The 23713-nt window shown below is 54.0% G+C and overlaps 1 protein-coding gene across 1 annotated transcript in view; it reads left to right on the top strand.

Moving 5' to 3' along the window:
- The window catches only part of VSTM2L (V-set and transmembrane domain containing 2 like), a 36723-nt gene extending 13756 nt beyond the window's left edge, over window positions 1-22967 (top strand). The window contains exons 2-4 of the mRNA XM_082430380.1: window positions 10927-11096; window positions 12664-12714; window positions 21595-22967. Of these exons, the coding sequence (XP_082286506.1) occupies window positions 10927-11096; window positions 12664-12714; window positions 21595-21867 (494 nt within the window). The 3' untranslated portion in view covers window positions 21868-22967. The remainder of the gene's footprint in view (window positions 1-10926; window positions 11097-12663; window positions 12715-21594) is intronic.
- The last annotated feature ends 746 nt before the right edge of the window (window positions 22968-23713 follow it).

Raw genomic sequence — 23713 nt, 5'->3', positions numbered from 1 at the left:
GTGTTGCTCTGAATTTAATGCCTAACTCTCGCCAATCTCTGCTGTTAATGTGAGGAATGGGGACTGAGGCTCGTAGCCTTCAGCAGGCAACGTCCCCTGGCTAGAATTTACGAACGCTGTTTGGTTTTCGTCGTGTTTATTTTTACTGTTACCCTCTCTTTATGGCAAGTGATGCTGATTTTCCATTTATGGCAGTAATAAAAGTCTCCTTTTAAGCTGAATTTATTTAGTAAAAAGGGAAAGATGCTTTCGAAAATAAATATTAAGTAAATGATAGTGCAGGTGGTACTGGGATCCTGCAGAAATGGTAAAGGTGGTCCCCCAAAGGTTGGACTTGGGAAACTCTATTTCTGGTATGCCCTCCTGTCCTGAGCACCCCCAGCTGTGCTAACCCCATCAGTGTTTAAGTCCAATCATGTCCCCACTTCCCAGAAGCCTGACTCTCCAGGCAGACATGGGCCTGCCCTTTCCTCTCTTAGCACGTGCACCTCCATCCAGAGCTTCTGCATGCGGTTGTGCCCTGCACATCTCTGTGCACTATGATTCTTGGCTCTGTGAATGGTGCACACCCTGAACAACTGTACGTGCCGATCCAGGCTCAGTCCCAGCTGTTGTCCAGACTGTTCTGTGTGTTTGTCACTCCTGCAGAGTGTGGGCCCCTTGGGAGTCAGGGCCTGGCCTAAGCATCTTAGGAAGCCCAGCACAGGGCCTAGCTCAGGGTAGGAGTCCATGAAATTTGATCTCTTTCATTCCTTCTGCGGGGAGCACTTGAGCCCCTACTGCGTGCCCAGCCCCCCATTTTCCCAATAAGGCACACTGCAGTTCCTCAAGCTTTGGTACAAAATGCATTCCCTGTCACTTCTTGAGAAGAGGAAACCTGTCCACTCCAAGATGAAACAGCCTTCATTGACTCACACCTCGATCCCTATTGCTGCAGGCCGCCTGCCAGAAGCTGGGGGCTGCCCAGGAGGAAACAAAGAGAACCCTTAGGTGCCTCCCCTGGGTCCATCCCAGGGCAGATGCCCTGCACCCACCCCTGCCAGCCTTCTCATTCCCTGGAGGCTTTTTCATCCCACTTATTTAGGTTTTCCTCTTATGGACATTTTACATCCCCTGATGTCAGGAGCTCTGTGAGACTCGCCTGTGAGCTGGGGCTTCCTTGTAAACACTCCCTCTGCAGCCCTTTTCCCTATTCTGCCTCCCAGCTGGGAGTTCTGGGGGCTGCAGGCCTTCCTGACCCTGTGTCACACACCCTTTTGGCCCCGGCACCCTGCTGAGCTGGGCACAGAGCAGCCTTTCTGGAAACGGCCCTCAGAGAGTCACACTTTTTATTTTTTAATTTAATTTAATTTTTAAAATAAATTTATTTATTTTATTTTTGACTGCGTTGGGTCTTCGTTGCTGTGTGTGGGCTTTCTCTAGTTGCGGCGAGCAGGGGCTACTCTTTGTTGAAGGCTTCTCATTGCGGTGGCTTCTCTTGTTGTGGAGCACGGGCTCTAGGCGTGTGGGCTCAGTAGTTGTGGCTCACGGGCTTAGCTGCTCCGCGGCATGTGGGATCTTCCCAGACCAGGGCTCGAACCCATGTCCCTGCATTGGTAGGCGGATTCTTAACCACTGGGCCACTGGGGAAGCCCCAGTCACACTTGTTAGAGCTGAATGGGGAGAGGGAGCTTAGAGAGGACTTGGGTTTGGGTTGGGAAATTCTGCAGTCAGCCTTGGGATTGAAATCTGACTTTGTCTCTGTAGGCACTGAGCCTGGGTGCCTCCCTCTGTGAAATGGGGCTGATAATAAATAGCACCACCTCATCAAGTCTCTGGGAGGATGAAGTGGGGTCTTGTGTACAGTGCCTGCCACACAGAGGGGTTCCCTTCAACACCGGGGCAGGGGGCTGGCCCCAATGGCCCCCAGATTCTCTGAGCCTCGGTTTCCCCACCTATAATAAAGGGACTGTGACCCCTGCCCTGCAGGGTCACTGTGAAGGTTATTGGGAACAGGCACATCGACTTTCTGGCTCCTTGTGGGCCTCCAGTCGGAAAGATGACTCCACAGGGTTGATGGCGCTGGTCCTTGGGCCTCAAGGGCGGGGGAGCTGCCGGTGAAGCGGCCACAGCCCTTCCTGGCATTGTCGGCCTTTCTTTATTGCCCTATTCACTCTTGGTCACATTTCACATGACAACTTTATGGGTCATCTCGGGGAGCCTCCAGGTTGCCTGTCAGTTTGCAGGGAAGCCCCTCCGCTGGGCCCAGTGGGCCAGGCAGGGCTTGGGCACCAGCGGTGGTTGTGAGGGCCAAAGGGAGGGAGGATGCGGAGAGGGCCGGCCTGCTGGGGCCCGACTCAGGACCTCCTGGTTGCCTGTGTCCATACATCTGCTCTCATGGGTGCCGTCCCCCCAAAACACTAATCTGGCACATAGTAGGTGCTCAATAAATGTTGCATGAATGAATGAATGATGTCTACATCTTTTGTTTTCTTCTTACAGTTTCTAACTTAAGTTCTTTGAGTTTTTGTCTAACCTTCGTTGTTATTCTTACAGTTTCTAACTTAAGTCCTTTGAGTTTTTGTCTAACCTTCGTTTCTCACTTCATTCATTCATTCATTCATTCAGCACATGTCCAGCAGCACTGCCTGTCTGCCTGCTCCATCCTGGGCAATGCAGGAGCCCTGCCCTGGGGGAGCTTCCAGGCTGGGGGAGACACAGACACCCTAATTAATACCTGCCATCTAACACACTCCAGTGGGGCAGTGCAGGGAGGACTTGGAGACCATCGGGGGCACCAAGGGGGGCTTCTACCCTAGCCTGGGGAGGGAGGGCATCTCCAGGCAGAGGGCTACTTATGAGCTGGGATTCCAGGAACCATGCAGAGGCTGTGCCCCCGGGAGACACACGCATATGGCCCAGAGGGGCAGGAGGGGCTGCAGTTGGGGTCCGGGCAGGGCCAGAGCTGGAGGCTTTGGATGCCCAGCCCTGGGAGCCTGACTTTGACCATGAAGGCTGGCAGTTTCCCAATGGGGCATCCCAAGCATGGGGACTTCCTGGAGCTCCCAAGTGGCCCAGGGCAGGGAGGATGGGATCCTTTCTCTACTTTCCACCAGAGCTGCTGCATATGTCTTGCATAATAACAGCAGAGTGTTCGTTGTACACCTACTATGTGCCTGGCATTGTTCTAGCTGCCAGGATGTGGCAGTAAGCAAAACAGAGCAAAATCTCCTGCCTTTGAGGGGCTTACACTCTGGGTGGAAGATGGACAGTACATGAGAAAAATCAGTGAGAATATAATATGTTAGTAAGAAGTAAGGAGAGGAGGGCAGGGAAGACACGGGAGGTGACATTAGAACAAAGACTTGAAAGAAGCGAGGGGCCCTGTAGAATGTGGGGCTGTGGGGAGCATTCCAGCCACCAGTCCAGGGAAATTTTTGTTGCATGAAAACCACCGCTGCAGGGCTGGGAAGCCATGGGAGCTGTTTTTTAAAAAATTGTGGTAAAATATGCATAATGTAAATTTCACTATTTTAACTGTTTTTCAGTGTACAGTTCAGTGGCATCAAATATAATCAGGTTGCTGTGCTGCCATCACCACTATCCACACCTGGGAATGTTTCATCATCTCAAAGTGTAACTCTGTACCCATTGAACAATGACTCCCCCATCCTCCCTCTTCCAGCCCCGACATTCTGCTTTCTGTCTCCGTGAGTCTGACCACTTTAGGAACCTCATGGAATCATACAGTATTTATCCTTTTGTGCCTGGATTATTTCACTTAGCCTAATGTCCTCAGGGTCCATGCATGTTGGAGCGTGTGTCAGAATCTCCTTGCTTTTTTTTAAGACTGAATAATATTCCACTGTATGGAGGGACCACATTTTGCTTATCCATTCATCATTGGAGGTTTTGAGCAAGCAGTGACTCAGTATGTCCTGGCAAGAGATGGGGCCTGAGATAGGGATGACCAAGGGGCCCTTGGGGCCGCACTGGCTCTCTCTGCTCTGCCCCCTTTGTCTCTCTCTAGCTCCAGTTCTGCCTTGGTTCCCCTGACTAGGGGATGCCCCTACCACCAGTCCCCAAGGGGAATCCTGCTGTCGCTCTGGCAAAGACTTATGCGTGGGCTAGGGTCCAGTCCCCTGGACCAGAGGGTCTGGGATGGGGAACCTGAGCTCAGAGATGGAGGGAGGTGGGGGCTGAGCTGGGGTCACCTTGGTTGACACGCCCCCCAGGACCTGTGTCAATCCCCCTGGCTTGCGGGGGGCGACTGTTGGGAGCAAATGAGGAAGGAGAGGAGGTACAGGACTGATGGGTGAGAGGTCTCGTGGTCCAGGTGTGAATGAAATACAGATGTTGCATCCACCGTATAATCTGATGAGGCTACACAGAAGCATCTTTAAAAATCTTTCTGATGATGGTAGAATTTTGAGCTAGAAGGTGAGAGAAGGGAGTGCTGTTTGGTGAGCACCTACTATGTGCTGGGCATGCGGCATATGTTGCTTTGTATAACCCTCTCCCTGTCCTCTCATTCACCCCTTTTTTCAGCTAAAGAAACTGAGGTTCAGAGAGGTAAAGGGGCTTGTCCAGCTCACACAGCTAGGGACTAGAGGAAACAGGTTTCGAAGCCAGACCTGAGGCCAAGCCCTGAGCGTGTGTGTGCTGAACCCGGGCCTGAAAGGTTAGGAAGAAGGTTAGGGTCCTGCTCCTGAAAGGCAGGTGAGATCTTCCAGGTCATCCCCTGCCTTTCCCAGAAGCCAAACTCAGTGACTCAGGCCAGGTCCACGAGCTGTTTCCTGCAGATGACGCCCTGATAACCAGGCCTGGGGTTAATTAATACAATTAAAAGCAGAAAGGAAGGAGATGTTGCATTCAATGAAGCCCCTTTCTCATTCTCCTGTAGAATCCTAATTTGTGGACAGTGGTTTTTTTTTTTAAATAGAGGATATCATGGCCAGCTGATTCTTTTTTTTTTTTTAATTAATTTATTTATTTATTTATTTATGGCTGTGTTGGGTCTTCGTTTCTGTGCGAGGGCTTTCTCTAGGTGCGGCAAGTGGGGGCCACTCTTCATCACGGTGCGCGGGCCTCTCACTATCGCTGCCTCTCTTGTTGCGGAGCACAGGCTCCAGATGCACAGGCTCAGTAATTGTGGCTCACGGGCCTAGTTGCTCTGCGGCATGTGGGATCTTCCCAGACCAGGGCTCGAACCCGTGTCCCCTGCATTGGCAGGCAGATTCTCAACCACTGCGCCACCAGGGAAGCCCCAGAACAAATTCTGATGGGAGCTGATGGACCCCTGGGTCTTGGTCATACCTGCTGGTCAGACCCAGGTTCAAATTCCACCTCTGTGTGTGTCTTGGGCAAATGATGTCACCTTTCTGAGCCTCATTTTCCTCACCTGTCAAATGGGAGTGAGTGGGTTAGAGACTGTTAGAGACGATGTCTGCACCATGCTAGGCGTGCAGTAGGTGCTCCATAAATGGTGGACGACGTTGATGATGATTTGTGGCTGCGCTGCGCGGCACGTGGGATCTTAGTTCCCCGACCAGGGTTCGAACCCGTGCCCTCTGCAGTGGAAGCTGAGTCTTAACCACTGGACCACCAGGGAAGTCCCTATTATTATCATTTTTAAACAAAGCTCCCTGGGTTTCCCTCCTTTCCTCCTTGGTTCACACCATCCCTTTTATCCTCCTCTGCTTGTCAGTATCCACGCCTCCTTCGGGGCCTGGCTGAAGGGCCAGGCCACCTCCTCCTCCCTCCAGAGTCCCCTTCTCCCCCAAGTAGGAGGGACCCCTCCCCTTCCAATGCCCAAACCATGGCTCTTAGGACATACATCACTTTCTCCCTCAGGCTGTCTGAGCTGGTGGGGGTCTCAGACCATGAGATACAACCCCCATTGTATAGAGGAGCAATCTGAGGCTCAGAGAGGGGGAGAAATTCTCCCAAGGTCACACAGCAAGTCTGTTGGCAGAAACAGGCTCAGTCCCTCCTCCCCAGCTCAGTCCTGTGCTCCTGGCAGTTATCTGCACACAGCTTCTCCCTGGGGGGAAGGGGCTTCCTAGGGGTGGAGCCCAGACAAACCTTCATGTTGCTGCCTCTGGAACAGGAAGACTCAGATACGCCGTCAAATATCTAGAGCCTCGGTTTCCCCACTTGTCCTGAGGATGCATTGCCCCCATCACCACTGAGGTTGGAGTCAATGGGATCCTGAGGGCGTCTCCCCCAACCCATTCCACCAAGTGCCTCCAGGCAGGGTCTGAGGGGATAAGAGCCCACTGTGGCGAGGAAGAGCTGGTGGCTACACCTGCACACATCTCTCCTGGCTCCCAGGAGTTCTTGGAACTGGGTTCTCCCTCCATTCTCCCAGCCAGTGCCCCTCCCCACTCCAGCTCAGGACATCTGGCCCACCTGGGGATGGGGGGAGCAACACCCCCTCTGGAAAGCCTCCCTTGATTGCCTCAGCCTGGGTGAAATGCCTCCTCTGTACCCACCCAGGCCTTTACACTCAGAATAAAACAGACTGCCCACCTCGTCCCAGAGGAAGGGTCTTCTCCAGGACCTTCCAAGGCAGGGTTGGCCATTTGGGACTGTTCCTTTTTAAGAAAGAGCCCTACCACCAAAAAGACTGAATTCTCTGGGAATAGCATGGCCTTGGGAGTCAGACAGTCCTGGATTCAAATCCAAGCTCTGCCGCATGGCCTTGGAAGGGTTACCGCCCTATGCTGGGTCTGGGCCGCCTCCTCTGAGCAATGGGGACATGTGAGGGGGAGGGGAGCTGAGGCTGGCACAGTGTCACCACCTGCCAGGACACCCGCCGTAGGTGGCAACTGAGCAGTGGGAATGTGGCTAGTCTAAATTGAGATGTGTTGTAATCATGTAAAATACATGCTGGATATCCAAGACTTAGCACAAAAAAGAATGTAAAATATCTCATTAATTTTATACCTGTTGAAATAATTTTTTGATATCTTGGGTTAAATAAAATAAATGATTAAAATTAATTTCACCTGTTTAAAAAAATTGTCTTGTTACTTTTTGAAATACGGCTATAGAACATTTTAAATGCCGTATGTGTCTTGCCTGTGTGGCTTGCATTTGGTGTCTGTTGGACAGCGCCCTCTAGAGGACAGTTACTGGGATCCGGGTTGGGGGATAGGGGCTGTGTGTTGGGGGTGAGCGGGCCTGAAGCCTGACCTTGCTGACCCCTGGCTGCTGAGTAGCCCCAGGCCAGATACTGCCCTCTCTGAACCTCATTTTCTGCATCAGTAAGAAGAGCTGGTGGGCCAGGGTCAGGGTTTTCAGTCAGCTGGGGGATCTTGTGGGCAGGGGGAGGCTGAGTGAGGGTGGATGGAGGCTGGCCCTTCCCCGGGTCACCCTCATGGAAGGCCCACCCAAGGACAGCCCATCTCTGCCCTTCCTTCCACCCATGAGACCCAGATGTACCATTTCCCATCCTCCTGTCGGACAGATGTGCTTCCCCCACTCAGCCATCTCTGGGAGGAGAAGGGCCGTGGCTGAGTCACGCAGGCCCAGGCTCCAGGGCTGGCTCCGCCCTTCCTAGCTCTGTGATCCTGGGATGAGCAAACCCCCCACTCCCCGGTAGCTCTGGACCCCCTTTCTCCATTTGCAGGAGGGAAAAGTGTGGGTACTCTCTGATTCCCGTGGCTCAGGCAGTGGCACCTGGCGAGGGTCACAGCTGTGTCCCTCCCACTGTCTCTTGGTCAGCAGGGTCACACCACCGGTTACCTCGGATCCAACTAGGGGGCCTCACCACTCTCCTCCTTCCCCTGTTTGCAAAGGGTGCTGGGTGGGCAGGGGCCTGGATCAAAGCCGAATCCGGCTGTCCCAGGACCGGGGGCCAATGGCTCGCTCTGATCACCTCCCAGCCCTCCTGGTGGCTCGGTCCTCGGCGGCCCCCTTCAGTCCTGCTCGAGTTGGCAAGTCAGCATCAGAGCAGGCATGGAGGGCTGTGCCTGGCCTGGGACTCTCGGACGGGGGCCCTCCTGCCTGTGGACGCTGCTCCACCACTGACCAGCCAGGTCTGCGCATTCGTTTATTCAAAAAGTATTTATTGAGCACCTACTATGTGCCAGGCTGGGGATATATCAGTAGACAAGACAGGCACCGCCCTTGCCTCCTGGAAGGGAAAGCAGACCATAAACATAAATAAAATAAGTGTATTAGCTGTGCTGTCCGATACAGTAGCCGTTACGTACAAGTGGCCATTTACACTTAAGTTTAAATGAATTTAAATGGAATAAAACTTAAAATTCAGTTCCTCATTCACACTGGTCATATTTCAGGTGCTCAATAGATACATGTGGCTGGTGGCTACTGTATTAGCTCAGATATAGAACATTTTCCTTGTCACAGAAAGTTCTAGTGGACAGCACTGTTAGTATGTGGGAAGGGAAGAGGGATTTGAAGCACTGGGTTGAGGCAAGGGATGCAGTTTTTTTTGTTTGTTTTTTTTTAATACAAATTCAATTTTGCAATTTTCTTTTCATTTTTAAAATTTTTATTTATTTGTTTATTTTGGCCGTGCGGCTTGTGGGATCTTATTTCCCTGACCAGGGATCGAACCCCGGCCCTGGCAGTGAACGGGCCCGAGTCCTAACCACTGGACTGCCAGGGAATTCCCAGGGACGCAGTTTTAAGTGAGGTGGTCAGGGTAGGCCTTGCTGAGGAGGTGACATTCGAGCAGAGTCCTGAAGCAGGGGAAGGAGGGAGCCATGTGAGAATCTGGGGGAAGAGCCTTCTAGGCAGAGGGAACAGCACGCGCAAAGGCCCTGAGGTAGGATCTCAGCTGGAATGTTGGAGGAGCAGCAAGGAGGCCATCGTGTCAGGAATAGAATGAGCAAGTGGAAAAGTAGCTTGAGGACAGAAGAGACAGGGATTGATTTGTGTTTTGCCAAATTACCTCTGGCTGCTGTGTTGAAAATAAATTGTCGGGGAGGGGGCAGGGAGGTCAGTGAGGAGGCTCCCCCACTGTTACGGGTGAGAGGTGGTGACGGCTGGCCCAGCGTGGGGCAGTCGAAGTGGGCAGAAGGGACCAGATTCAGGAGATGTTCTGGAGGCAGAACTCATGGGATTCCCCAGTGACCGAAAGGGGGTGTAAGAGGAAGAACGAGGGAGGCAAGGGCAACTCTACAGTTTGGGGCCAGGGCACCTGGAAGGCAGAGGCGAGTGGGCGGGTACCTTCCTCCAGGAGCCTGCTGCCCATTGGGAATAAGGACAGGCCCAGCTCTCAGCTGACCGCACACCACGCCTGGCTTGTGTTCAGTAACTCCAACAACACCCATTCTCATCAAACGGGCTTTGTTATGCAACAGCGTAACAAGGTCCCTCCCGAACCTCAGAGGATGTGGGCAACCCGAACCCATGACCGTGGAGGTCAGGGATGTCACAGGCTTTCTCTTAGCCCAGAGACTCGTTGCTGGAGTCAGGCTCCACTTGGAAACCCTGTGTGCAGAGCGGAAAAAGCAACTTATCAATCCCGATCCTCCCAAAACCCTCGGGATCATGGGGAGGGGGTGGAGGGAGGTGGCCCCAGAGCAGGACCCCCGCCCCCAGTCAGACTGTGTCCTCCTCCTGCCCTGAGCTGAGCGGTGCCTTGAGGGACCACCGGGGCTGCAAGGTGGGCTTGTCTGCCCACTGGGTGGGGGGTGTCTGGCGGGCTGCAGCAGCAAGGTGGGCACGGGATGGGGGCACTGATGGATGCAGCATTCCCTGGGTGACCTGCCTGTTGCCAGGCGTCTTTCCAGGGCGAGAAAATCTCTCCTGAGAAGAGGAAATGATTCTAATTACATCTCAGGACAGTATTTATTTGGAGAGACGAGAGTCAGAACATATGGTGGGGAGCGGTGCTGGGCTGCACTGAGCGGGGATTTGTTTTCTGTTTACCTGCCAGCGTGGTGGGCATGGCAGTGGGTGGGGCTCCTGCTGGGTCCCAGGAACCGCCTGCTCTGGGATTTGGTGGGCGAGCTGGACCCTGCTGGAGGGATGAGAGGCACATGTGTCTCCCACCGCCTCCTGGGGCTCTTGAGAGGATGGAGGATGTATCACCCGTTTGGGGCACCTGCGAGGTGCCGGGAGATGTGTAGCCACAGGAGAGCTGGCCCCTGTTCTCATGCAGCTTGCACAGGCAGTGCAGGCAGTGAACCGATGCAAGACCGTGGCCATTCCCCGGGCAGGTGGGAGGTGGGCAGGTGGGAGGTGGGCGGTTGAGAGGAACCTACCCAGGTGGCCAGGGAGGGCCTCTCTGAGGGGACCAAGTTTCAGCTGAGCTTTGAGTGACTTGCTGGACGAAGAGGGACCAAGGGAAGAACATTCCAGGCGTTGGGAACTGCGAGGGCAAAAGTGAGGTGAGAAAGTGAGGCATGTTTACAGGACAGAATGGAGACCAGGGAGAGGTGGGCAGGGCTTGCCCCCCAACCTGGTGCAGAGGGGACCCGACGAAGGGTTCCGAGGGGGCCGGGGGGGGTAGGTCCGATTTGGTTTTGCAAAGACGGTGCTGAACGCTGTGCCCTGGGGTGGGGAATAACCCAGGATGGGGGCAACTGGAGAAATCGGGGAAGAACTGATGAAAACGGCAGCTTCCTCCCTGGCCTCCTTGCTCACACCTTCCAACCAAGGCCTCCTCGGATCCATCGTTCCCTTCTCGAGAATCTGGTGCCCGCGGGCTCCGCGATCAAGGCCCAGCTGTGTGGGGCCTTCGGGGCCCCGGGCCTACTCCGTCATCCCCAGGTCTGGCCAGCTGCCGCCGCACAGGCCTCTGCGCAGCCTCGCGGAGCTCGTCCAGGTGCCGCACCTGCAGCCAGGCCACCCCCGCCCGCAGGCCCGGCCGCTCCCTCTCTCTCCGCTCCAGCCCCCGCACCGGCCCCGGGCCGCGGGCCCCGCTGCTTCCTGAGCCCCGGCCCCCCCTCCCCCGGTTTCTCCGCACAGCCCTGTTCACAGAGACGCCCCACGACATGACGGCGCGGACGGGCGAGGACGTGGAGATGGCCTGCTCCTTCCGCGGCAGCGGCTCCCCCTCCTACTCGCTGGAGATCCAGTGGTGGTACGTGCGGAGCCACAGAGACTGGACGGACAAGCAGGGATGGGCCTCGAACCAGGTACCGCCCCTGGGGAGACTTCCGAGTGCGGCTGGGCGAGCCCTGCTCTCTGCCCCTCACCTCCTCGGAGGGGCGTGGCCCCAGCTCTGTTCGTCCTCTGAAGCCCCCGGCTGTCTCCTTCCTTTTTTCCCCGGAACGGAGGCCTGTTTGTGGGGAGGGGCAGGGGGCGGAGCACTTGGGATGGGCCCACTAAGAAGGGCCTTCCAAGGAGTAGAGTCCCTCCCTTCATGTACAGGTGGGGAAGCAGGCCAGAGGGACAGAAGCTGTCACACACACGTGTACATGCATGCCTTTCCACATACGTGCAGGCACACGAGGCAGCCCAGTCACGGCACACACATTCACCTCTGCACTCGTACACGCTCCCACGCACACACTGTGCCAGCCTGCGGCGGGGAGGGGGGGAGGGGATGGCGGGGTGCAGAAGCTATTGGTGTCCCCGCCCACGTGCCGGGTAAGCACCATCCCCTGCCACCAGCCCCGCTGCCAAGCCCTGCAACACTTCCTGAGGGTCTTCTCTGGACAACAGAGCCTGCTGGCCAGCAAGGCAGGCTGGAGGAGCGCTCCGTCAATGACTGACGGGAGTTGCGGGTAAATACCCCAGCTCCCTTGCTCCTCAGTTGGGATAACTGAAGGGCATCCTACTCCCTTTCCCCCAGGTGCCCAGTGGGAGTAAGTTCCAGTTGCCCAGGGTGGTAACTGGCTTGATGACATACCCATTATTGACTTCCTTCCCTCTTTTGTCTCACTCACTCATTCCTCTCCTGATGTTTCCTGGGATCACCTACTAAATAAACCACTTGCACTTGAATCTTTGTCTCAGGGTCTGCTTCTGGGGGAACAAACTAAGACACTCTCATTCTTACGGTTGTGTACATGTAAATATTATGCAAACACATATGTATCTGCCCACCTGTTCACTTATGAACACTTACATGACACACCTTCATATGCACACACGGGCATGCTCACACATTCTTGCATGTTTCATGAAATGGCCTCTAACATATTCACACATATATATTAAACTCATCTAGCTCCTGGAGGTGTCAACCCCCCAGCACACAGGCTCAAAGGACTCCAGTGGTCAGAGAAAGCCCTTAGGCAAAGAGTTGCAGGCTTTGCAGTTAGACGCCTCTGGGGTCAGCTTGTAGGGAGATAGATAGTATGTGGGCAGGGCTCCGACAGCATCTGCTGCAAACACTCCTGAAAACACAACACATTCACAGATAGAGAGATGCAAGTGTACAGACAGACACTCCTACAGACACACCAAGCCCGAATCACATTTTTGCCTGTTCACACGTACCCTCCCTGTATATCTCCAAATACCCTACATATCAGAATGCGTAGCACATGCACAGTTTTATAGGCACCTCCTTTATCTGCCTTTGCTCTGACTCACCTCCATCCCCTGAGTGGACACAGAGCTGAAGGACCCCAACCTCTAGACCCGTAGTCCCCAGAGCATCACTTGTGGTCGCGAGAATCTTAGCCATTGCTCGTATCCCCACCCCGTGATCCTAACACATTGTCTCTGTTTTCTCCACCCTCCCGCTCCCAACAGCTAAAAGCATCTCAGCAGGAAGACGCAGGGAAGGACGCAACCAAAATAAGTGTGAGTTTTGGTAATGACTTCTCACAAGGGCTCTAATGGAGGACACAGCTGTAATTTAAAAAAAAAAAAAAAAAAAAATCCAGTTCAGCAGGGAGCTTGGGCAAGAAGATGGAGAAGGAAAAAAGAAGGGGGGAAAATTGGCCTGGCTCTGTTTTTTAAAAGCCAGAGATTTTTCAAGTTCATTGAATGACAGGCACAAACAAATGACGAGGAGAGAAGACGCATTCTCTCCTCTTGGGGCCAAGGCTGTGTGCATCCCTGATGCTTCATGTCTGTCTCAGCAGCATTTTTTATTTGGGGAACCAATAGGGTATAATGATACTGAGCCGGCTTTTTTTGGCCCATCACGAATGACTGCTATGGCATCTCATGGTCACTTGGGTCATCTGGCTCCGGACGTGAGGCGGGACAGGGGAACTACAGCTGAAGGATTTCAAGACTGGCCGGGCCTTCTAATGCATTGACTCATTTTATCGTTGCTCCATCTCTGTGGAGAAGGGCAAGCTTTCACCCATTTTACAGGTGGGGCAACTGAGGCTTAGAGGGGTCAAAGCCTTGCTGGAGGTCGTGACTTGGCTGAGCTGCCTCCAGCTTTTTGTCTCCAGGCTATGCTGGAGCCCAGTGAGGTGGGGCACCCAGGGGACTCAGGGATTGACAGTTTTTGTAGAGGAGGGCACCCAAAGCAGGGCCTGGAGGAGGCAGGCAGGATCGAGAAAAGAGACTGTGTAGAGGGGACTGGCCTGGTGACACGTGTGGCCATGGGACCAGGTTGGGTTTGTGCACAGGGCATGCGGTCAGCCTGGCAGGAGGTTAGAAGTCCACTGGACACATACTTAGAAGATGCAGGTGCCCGCCGGGGTATGAATGTGCATGTGTGGGAGTGACCTCCAAAATCAGTCTTTTGTGCTGCTCCTTCTGAAGCCCTTCAAGGACCTGTGGGGGAGCTCGGGACCCCAAGGCCAGTTAGATGCAGAGGAGCTCCCTGAGCAGAAGTCACAGTGTAAAGAGTGGGCATTGGGAGGCATGAGGTGCTGTGCCAGGCACTGGAGGTGGCAGAACGGAGGCAGGGAGGCCAGGAGGGAGGCTCCCACAGAAGCTCAAGCAGGAGGTAGGCAGATGACAGACAAGGGCCTTCAAAGCATCATTTGTGCAGTCTGCCCCGGGGCCTTTCTGAGTTGCGATCTGGAAATTTGAGCCATTTCCAGCTCAGGGCGGCTGCTGGTCCACCCTCTCTAAATCCCTAGCCCCTCACCCTCTGCCAAGAGCACACCCATACGTAATACCCCATTTCTTGCCCAAACACCCATCAGTTAAGCCCAGGAAGGTAGAAATCTGTGTGTGTATTAATATACCCTGTTCATGGCAACTCTCTCGCCGATGATTTTGTTTGGGGTTTAAGGAGCGTCTCAGGCAAAGGAGAGAATAATCTAATTGACTTAGAGGATTAGAATTCAAGGCTGTTGGACCCCACGTGAGGGGAGTGCGAAGGTGCTAACTGGTTAAATAAAATAAATGTGCTCAGCATGATTGTGCAATCCCCCCCACCCCATCCTAGCCCCGGCGATTCTTGTACCAGCTGGGGCTCTGGGACTCTGGTTAGGAAACTCACAGACAAGCACAGACCCAGTTCCTTGTGCAGACAGCGTCTTGCACGTGACCGTTCTTAAATACACAGGCGCGCAGTTAGTGGAAACCTGTAAGCAGAGGCACACCCCGGTTTCCCGCAGCTTAGGAGAAGGCTCAGACTTTTCTCTGCGGGCTTCGAGGTTCTGTGCAACTTGCTCTGCTCACCCTCTGGGCTATCTCGTCTTGCTTGACCCGGCTCACACCACCCCCTTCCACCCGCTGCCTTCCAGCCTCCCATTCCTTCCACCTCTGGGCCTTTGCACAGGCCAGTCCCTCTGCCTAGAAAACTGTTCCTCTCTCTTCCTTCAGAGCTCAGCTCAGCAAGCCTCCCTGGACCCTGGAACTCAGCCGTCACCCCTTCCTTCGCCCTGCTGGCTGCATTTCTGTCTGCACTTATCCATGCCTGTGAGCATTTGTTTCAGGCCTGTCTTCCCCGGAGACAGTGGGGCTGGGACTGTGCTTGCCTGATTGACTGTTACATTTCCAAAGCCTGGCACAGTGCCTGGCAGGTAGTTAGTGCTCAATAAATATTTATCAAGTGACTGTCACACATACCCACACCCCCCCAGGCCAATGGCAGTGTAAAGCCAGACACAGATTTTGATAAACGGACATGCCAACACGATGTGCATCATGCCTGTGCATGTATGTGTACAGGGGACGTGCAGCCGTGAAGGGGCTTGTGTGAAACTATGGGACCTGGGGACCACAGGCCCTGTATCTGTAGGAGCTAGATGAGCCAGGCAGGAATTCCGGCCCCATAGTCCCATGTCACCTAAAAATCCCGAGTTCCATGGAATAATCTCCCAATTTTTAACTGTTGGGACCTAATTTGATTTTTGAAAAACTGTGAAAGCCAAACGGCTCAGTCTCCCCGCTGGTAGCGTCAGCACCTGGAGGGCCTCAGGTTCGGAGGAGGAAGTACAGTGAGTTTCTGGGAGTTTGGTGGCGGCAGGGCTCCATGATGGGCTCTGTAACCCATTGGGGCCGCCACGGTGGCCCTGGGAAGGTTGAGATATGGCAGTGCTGAGTGCGGGGGTGGGACAGTGTGGACACAGTGGAGCCAACCCTGAATGTCACAGGACCTGAGTCCTGGTCCAGCTCTGCTAGCTCCCTGGGCCTCTCTTTCCCCCCTCGCTGCTGTCTAATGAATATATGAAAACACTTCGGCAACTGTAAAGTCCTCTGGATTTGGCCGTGTGAATGACAGTGGGTACTAGAGTGGAAACTTAATATGAGTATTCGTATCACGTGACTCCTGTTCCTAGCATGTGTGGAGCAGGGAAAGGAGGCCCAGCTTCTCTACAGGAAATGGGAGGGAATGAAAAGAGCTCAGAATCGCATTGGGAGATCATTTATACGGGAGGACAGGCATCTGTGATGATGATGATGACAATCATAATAATAGTAATAATAAAGCAGCTAACATTTATTGAGTGCCCGCCATATGTCGGGAACCATGATGAGTACTTTACATGAATTATCTCATTTAACTTGGGGCCTGGGAAAGGACCCCCTGGCCTTAAAAATATCTCCCTTGGGAGCTTGTGTATGCTGAGGATTCTACCATCAGGGCCTTATTCCTGTGGCGCAGGTAAATTCTGCTATGTCCATTTTCAAGTTCTGGAAACTTTTCTTTTGACCTAACTGAAGTTCTGTCTTTTGGAATTTAGGTTAATTTCCCCTTAACCAGTTTTGCAAGTTGAGATGGCCCCCGACTTCCTAATTGTAAAATAAGGTGAAATTCTCCACACACCTTCTTTTCCAGGGGGCTTACCTGCCTTCATTACTGTTAGTTCCTCCTTCAGCCTAACCAAAGTTGTTTGTGCTGTAGATTCAGTTCATGTAACCTGTTTCAGTCCAAAATAGCCGTGGGCAGCCTGGGTCCCCATATACATGTGGCCTCGTGCTCCAGCCCACTTATCCTAAGCCTCCTCTCCAGCTAAGCCCTAAAAGCCAGGTACATCCAAAGTGGCCTCAGGAAGCATACTGCAGCCCCCTGTCCCCAAATCTCCATAAATGGTTAAAAGGCAGCTTCATTGGTCAGATCAACCAAGTGGCCCTATAGGTCAAGCCCCTGTTTACCCCGCTTGGCTGCCCCACAGGTATGATACACATATGGATACCGCATCTTTTCTGGTGCGGGAGATGGGGGCTGGGACCACCGGAGCAGCACACGAGGTCTGCATCCTTCACTAAGGATTAACAGGCCAAGCGGCGGGTCATGGTGTATTATGACTTTATTTTCTGCAGTAGACGTTTCTATATTTTCTTGAAATTCCTGCCGTGATCCACAATATACAAAGGGCATGGAACTCTGAAGTCTGAAAGGGAGGCAAGATTCATGTGGAGTCAAAAATCACTCCATCCATCTTGGAAATCCCTTGAGACATCCATAGAGCAGCCGGCCTTTGGCTGGGACTGCAAAGATTACTCTGTGAAGGCCATGGTCACACACTCCCAGTCCCTGCTCTCACGGTACTCCCAGTCAGTGTGGGGGATGGATGTTAATCCAATAATCCCTCATGATAAAAAGTAAAATTACAACTGTGACCATCAAAATGAGAAGGAACGCAGCCAGTAACAGAGGACCTGACCAAGTCTGGTGGGTCTGGAGGGCTTCCTGGAGGAGGTGGAGTGAGGTGGAGTGAGGTGAAGTGAGCACTGAAGTGTAGAGAGGTTGACTAGGAGTAGGGGGAACTTCTCTGGGTGTGTGTGTTGGAGGAACTGCAGGAGGCTGTTGTGGCTGAGGGGAAGGTGGGGATGAGACCCCAAAGGTCCCCCCAGCAGCCACTGCTGGGAGCCATCAAAGGAAGCGTTCTAAGTTGGGGGCGTTTGGGGAAGATTTGTCTGGCTGTCACGGGAGGACGGATTGGAAGGAGCCAGAGTGGCTTTGGGGAGACCCTGGAGGAGGCTGTGGTGTTGTCCTGGCCAGTGCCTGGGGATCTGGATTCTGGAGAGAAGGGGAGGGGGCCCAGTGATGTTTAGAGGGAAGATCAGTGGGGTTCAGAGATGGATTGTGCCAGAGTGTGAAAGGAGCAGTGGGGATGATGACTTGGGAAGGTCTAGCTGGAATGGGTGAAGCCTTCTGGGGCCCAGATTTGGGGAGACTCTGGGTTGGGTTCTGGACATGCCAAGGGGCTGGTGAGGTGGCTGGGTGCTGCTGACGGAGGCACGGGAGTGGCGGAGCTCAGAGCGAGCCCTGGCCTGGGGCAGGGACCCTCTGACCCCTCTTCCCCACCCAGCACCTTCCCAGGGCCACCACGTCACTCTTAGGCTGAGGCCACGTGGAGGAAAGGTCTGGCACCATGGACGCAAATTAGCATCACCCATTTTTCCTGGCTCGGCTCGGGAGAAAGATCGCAGCCTGCCCACCTGACGGTCTGTGGGCTCCTGCCGTGTCCAGAAAGGCCTGGGCTGTGGGCAAGCAGGGAGGAGGCTGAGCTTGGTGCTGGTGTGGACTGGCCTTGTCTCTTTCAGCATAATTAGGTACTTAATTGCACTGCTAAGGCCTGTCGATGCCTGTGCCGAGGTGATTATGATTTACAGCCAGCTGCCGCCTGGGGGTCTCTTTCCGTCATAACCTCTCCGGCTGTGTTGGAGGCCTGGGCCATAGGATTTTTCTGCCCAGTCTGTGAATGTTGAAATCCAACAGGCTGCTCCACCACCCACAGGAAGCCTGGGTAGGACGATGGGCCCCTCCCGCAGGAGGTGCTTCTGAGGAAGGCCTGGGCTCCTCCAAGTCATGGAGGGCTGGGGGCCTATGGAATGACGGGGGAGGGGGTAGAAAGACCTGTGGTTTACTGGTTCCGGGACGCTCCCCAGAGATGTGGTTAAGGCCTGGTCTCTGTCACCAGCTGGGTGGCCTTGGGCAAATCACTTCCCCTCTCCGAGCCTCCGTTTTCTGACCCATACAGTGGGTATCCCAGCAGTGCCTACATCACGGGGTTATTATGAGGTTTAAATAAGGTGTAGACTATTTAGCACATCATTCCACAGGGATCAAGCGCTCCATAAACACTAGCTACCAGCAATACCGTTACTGTTGTGACTGTTTTTATATTTGCCTTCTCTGGATGGTGCTTAAAGGCGCAGACCCCTGGGGCTGGGAGGGAGCAGCCTCTGATGTGTGTCCCCTCCCTTCGCCCTGTTGGAAACCAGCTCCCCGGGGTGCTTGGTTGCGGGTGTGCGGTCTGGGTTTTCCGTTAGGCCTGGAGCCCGCGTGCGGGTGTTGCTGGGGTCTGGCTGATTCACAGCTGCATCCCCAGCGCCCAGCTCGGAGTGGGCGCTCGCTAATCGTCAGCTGGATGGATGGATGGATGAATCTAGCCCAAGAAAACCGAGGCCAGGGTGCTGGTGACTTGTCAGGGTCAGAATCAGCCTCCCAGCACCGTCTGCCGTGCTCCCTGTCTCCCTCCTCCTCCCTGAGGGGGGAGGCCACACAGAGGGGCGACAGGGCAGGAGGGAGCTGGTGCCCAGGCCTTGGTCTCTGGGCCGGAGCTGGGCGGAGGGGTGGGCTGGGCTCGGTGCTCCCTCCCTAGCGCTGCTCCCAGCCTTCACATTATTACTCCATTAGCGCCTTGTAGGGTTGACAAATGAAGGATAATTAATATCCGTGAGGGAAACAGATGTTGAGTAATTCGCTCCCCACTGCGCACTTGCAGCAGCATCTCCTAACTCTCCTGAGAGCTTGGCGGGGCCGCAGGACCTCTCCGTGCCCTTGGCCAGAGGTGATGGAATCAGCAGGGCTGATGGCCTCCAGCTGGGAGAGGAGGGGTCCTCTGCCCAGGGGGGCAGCTGGAAGAGTCTCCCGCTGCTTGCTCTGGTGGGAAGGTGGGAAGTTCTGCCTCTGTCCCACCTCCTGCCTCCTGCTGTGCCGTAAGCGCATGCTTTCCTGCTTTGTGGGGGGATGAGGACCAGCCAGGAAGGCTCAGAATAAGGGAGGACGGGTCAGGCTCCTTGTGGCTGCCCACCGCTCTCTTCCCTTCTGGAGCCTGGGAAGCCGCCCTTGGCCCTGCCAGCTCCGCGTGGCCCTCTGTGGGCCTCTTGTCACGCCTTTGGAGGGTTTGAATGCGTGGACTCAGGCCTGGGGTCAGTTCCCCGCTCTGCCGTTCACTGACTCAGTGCCCATGGGAAAGTCGCTTCTTTCAGAGCCGTAGCTTCGCCATCTGTAAAGTGGGTAGGATCATATATACATGACCTGAAATCAAAAAGCGTAGTATCTGGGTACCACTTCATTTGGAGAAAGAAGGAGCTAGAGTGAGGCCATTCATTTAACAAATGTTTTTATCGTTATTATTTGCAGGGTGCCAGGCTCTGCGATGGTCACTAAGATGAACAAAATGGGTATCATCCCTGCCCTCGTGGAGTTTATAGTTTAGCCAGAGAGAGAGACAAAAATCAAGTAAACAAAATGGTTCTCAATTTGTGATGACTGTTAGGAAAGAAATAGACAGGGAGATGTGATCGAAGGCTTTTTGGAGGAGGTGATGTTTGAGAATGAATGGGAGTCAAGGGGACAGCACCCAGGCAGAGAGACCAGAAGGCTGTGAGGCCAGAAGGAGCTTGGCATCTGGGAGGAAGGGGCCAGGGAAGCCAGAGCAGATTAGTGGGGTGATTAGAAGTCATGTGTGTGAGTGCCCGCTGCACAGTGAATGCACCCCCTCAGAGACCGTCCTCTTCCTCATCCTGGCCTCCTCACTGCAAGGGTGAACGGCAGGGGTGTCCTCCTCCAGAATTTGGGGTGGGGCAAGAATAGGCAGGCTGGTTGTCTGTCCCCATTGCCCCCCCCACAAGGGGAGAGGGACCAGATGGGCTCAGAACTGGGGCCACAGGTCTGAATCCCACTCAGCTCCATCCTGGCCCTGGCGAGCCTGCAATGCCAACTGGTGGTGAGATCATTGGGCAGGGGGTTTGTGGCTGGCGGTTGGGGACTGTTCTCCCCTGTTCTGTGTAGGTGGGGCAGGGGCTACAGGAGGTGGGGCAAGGCTCCTTTTGGTTGTAAGAAATAAGGGGACAAGGAAGGATGGAAGCCCCCTCCCGTTACCACCCCCCCACTCTATAGGCCCAACTCCTCTCTTTTTTTCCAGCTTTTTATTTTGAATTGCAGACTTATAGAAAGTTGCAAAAAGAGATCACAGGGTCCCCTGTCCCCTTCACCCAGCTTCCCCAGTGATTTATCTTATATGACTGTCCAACTGCCTTTTCTTTCTTAATTGAAAAAAACCCACAGTAGCTTTATGTTTGTGGCAGATTTATTCGTAAGAGCTGTAATCTGAAAACTACCCAAATGTCCATCAACAGGTGACTGGATAAACAGATTGTGGTATATCCATATGATGGAATACTACACTGCAATAAAAAAGAACAAACTGAGCCGTGCAACATGAAGGGATCTCACTGATATTATGTTGTGTGAAAGAAGCCACACACGGAGGAGTTCAAGAACAGGGAAAACTAATCTATGGTGATAGAAATCAGACTAGTGGGTAACCCCTCGGGGGTGAGTATTGACAAGGAGCGGCCACAAGGGTGCGCTCCAGAGGGTTGTAAGCGTCCCATGCCTTGCTCTGGATGGTGGTCACACCGGTGTACATGCGAGTAAAATTTCATTAAGCTGTGTGTGCCTTACTCTATATAAATTATATTTTAATTTTAAGTAAAAATTTTAAAACCACATCAAATAAATAAACGAGCAAAAAGCCAAAGTACAAAGACAGATGTCACACTCTTGCTCCCCCCCAACTGAACAGTTGTTAGCATTCTGATATATTTGTGATCAGCATTTATTTGTTTGTTTGTTTGTTTGAGAAACAAAGCTAAGGATTCACTTTGCAGTCTACCCCAGGTCCTCGGCCCTTCCCTGGGCTCCACTCCAGAGACAACCATGGCTGTGAGGCCACTGTGTTCCCTCCCATCTGTTTTCAAACTTGCACACACACAAGTCACCAAAACCAGTGTAGAGTATTTTCCCATGTTTCTTTCCAGAAATGGCATCACACTGTACGTAGGAGTTTTGCAATGAGATCTTTTCACTTCCTGCATGTCCCTGAGCTCTAACACGCCTAGTTCTAGCTCATTCTTTTTAACTGCTGTGCAATAGTCCACTGAATGAACTGACTACTGCCTATTTATCTGATCTGTTGATGGCCATTGAAGTTGCTTCTACTCTTTTGCTGTTGAACTACACGTGCCCTCGTGGGAGTGTCTCTGGGGCCCCCCATGGCCAGGTCACCGTCTCTCTGTCGCCCCCAGGTGGTCAAGGTGGTGGGCAGCAACATCTCCCACAAGCTGCGCCTGTCGCGGGTGAAGCCCACGGACGAAGGCACCTACGAGTGCCGTGTCATCGACTTCAGCGACGGCAAGGCCCGGCACCACAAGGTCAAGGCCTACCTGCGGGTGCAGCCGGGAGAAAACTCCGTCCTGCACCTGCCCGAGGCCCCGCCAGCAGCGCCCGCCCCGCCACCCCCCAAGCCCGGCAAGGAGCTGCGGAAGCGCTCGGTGGATGAGGAGGCCTGCAGCCTCTAGACTGATGCCCAGCCCGCCGCCGGCCCGCCCTGCGCCCCTACGGCTGTACCGAGTGCATGAGGAGCCGCTGGACCGCTGGGGACGGGAGTGTCCGGGTCCAGCTGCCTCCCCATCCCGAGACCGCCCGTGACCCCCACGTCGGCCCTCCTCCCACCACCCCTTGGCTCAGCATGTAAGGCCCGCCCAACCCTTCCCCTTCAGACCCTCCCCGTGACCTGGCTCAGAGAAGGTGGCCCGGGGCACCGAGGGGACAACCGCCCCGGAACGCTGGGGTGGGGCACCAGGCCGGGGCCGGGCTGCCGCCTTCTGTCACCAGCTTCAGTAGAGTCCAGTGTTTCGCTTTGCTTGCTTGTCCCCCATCCCGTCCCAAGCCGGGGCCTCCCAGCCTCAGTCCCCCTCCTTCCGACCATCCCCTGCTTGGACCTGGAGGTGTGGACAGTGACCCCTCCCCAAATTTGGACTTGAATCTTCTGAGCAGACCTGGGGCCTCTCCTCTGGCAAAGAACTGGGAGCAGAACCCCCAGGAGACCTGTGGCCGGTTGGCAGGGTGGCTCACAGGGGCCCTGGGAGGAGAGGGAGACCCCACTGCCTCCAGGTGGGTCCTTCACATTCAGCCTCCTTATACTAAGAAACAGCTCCCTGCCCGCCCCGGGGCAGGAATCTGCCCCTTCACATGGCAAGTCGGAAGGAGGGCCTTTCCTCTCTGACCCCATGGCCCCATGCAGAGTTCTGCACCAGCAGGACCCTTTCGAGGGGCTTCGAGGCTCTCCAGGAGCCCCCCTCTGCCAGCTCCTAATGTCCCAGCCGCCTCCCAGGACCCATGCCGAACCCACCCAAGGGCCTGGGGCTGTTGGGAGCCGAGGGCCCCCCAATACCAATCCCCTCACAATTCCTGATCAGGGGGGCACCCACCCCCTGGTGATTTGTAAATATTTCTATTGGGCCCAACACCCCTTCAGAACTGGCTCAAACCTCTGGCCGCACCTCAGCGATGGAGTCGGGGGATGTGGGAGAGGCTTTGCCTAGGGGTGTGTGGGTCACCCTGTACACATGATCCAGTCCGTGACTACCAGCCAACCTGAATAAAGCGGTTTAAAATAGCCTCTGGGCAGTGTCTTTCTGGGGCATTTGTATCCGGGAGCAGTGCCACCGGAGAAGGGCAGGTGGGAAGGGCTTGGCCAGCCCACGCCCACGCCTCACTCAGCATCTTCTCGCTCCTGCTTTCTGCCCCCCAAGCACAGAAAAAGCACTGGAGGGGGGGGGGCACAAGAAGTCAAAGGAAAAGCAGCCTTTGTCCAGCGCCAATCCAATTACCAGGCACTTGAATTATTCTCAGATTTTGAGATAACTACACATACAGAAGGGAGCATAAAATATGTTTACACTGTTCTGTGAATAAATAAATTATAAAGCAAGTAGGGGTGAGCTACCAGCTTATCAAGCAGCACCCCATAACTGAACCCTCTGCCCAGCCCATGTCTTCCAGACCACCCCCCTCCTCCCTCTTAGAGGTCACCACCACCCTGATTTTTAAGGTAATCCCATTCTCAATGTTCTTTTTACACTTTTACTACCTATATGTATATCATCTTAATATAGTTGAGTTTTGTCTACATTTTTTGAACTTTATATGCATGGAGTCATACCATATCTATTCCTTAACGCACTGCTGTATTAGTGAGATTCATCCATGTAGTTTCATGTGTCTGTAATTTGTCCATTTTTATTACTGCATGACTGTCTACAACTTATCAACTTATTTATCCATTATACTGTTGACAAAAATTTGTGGTCCCATCTGGGTGCACGATAATTAACAGCACTGCCCCGAGCATGTGAGCACGAG

This window comes from Balaenoptera physalus, assembly GCF_965194825.1.
Source record: "Balaenoptera physalus genome assembly, chromosome: 16".
Classification (NCBI taxonomy): domain Eukaryota; kingdom Metazoa; phylum Chordata; class Mammalia; order Artiodactyla; family Balaenopteridae; genus Balaenoptera; species Balaenoptera physalus.
Note: the sequence above shows the minus strand (reverse complement) of the source record. Positions and strands in the feature narration are given on the sequence as shown.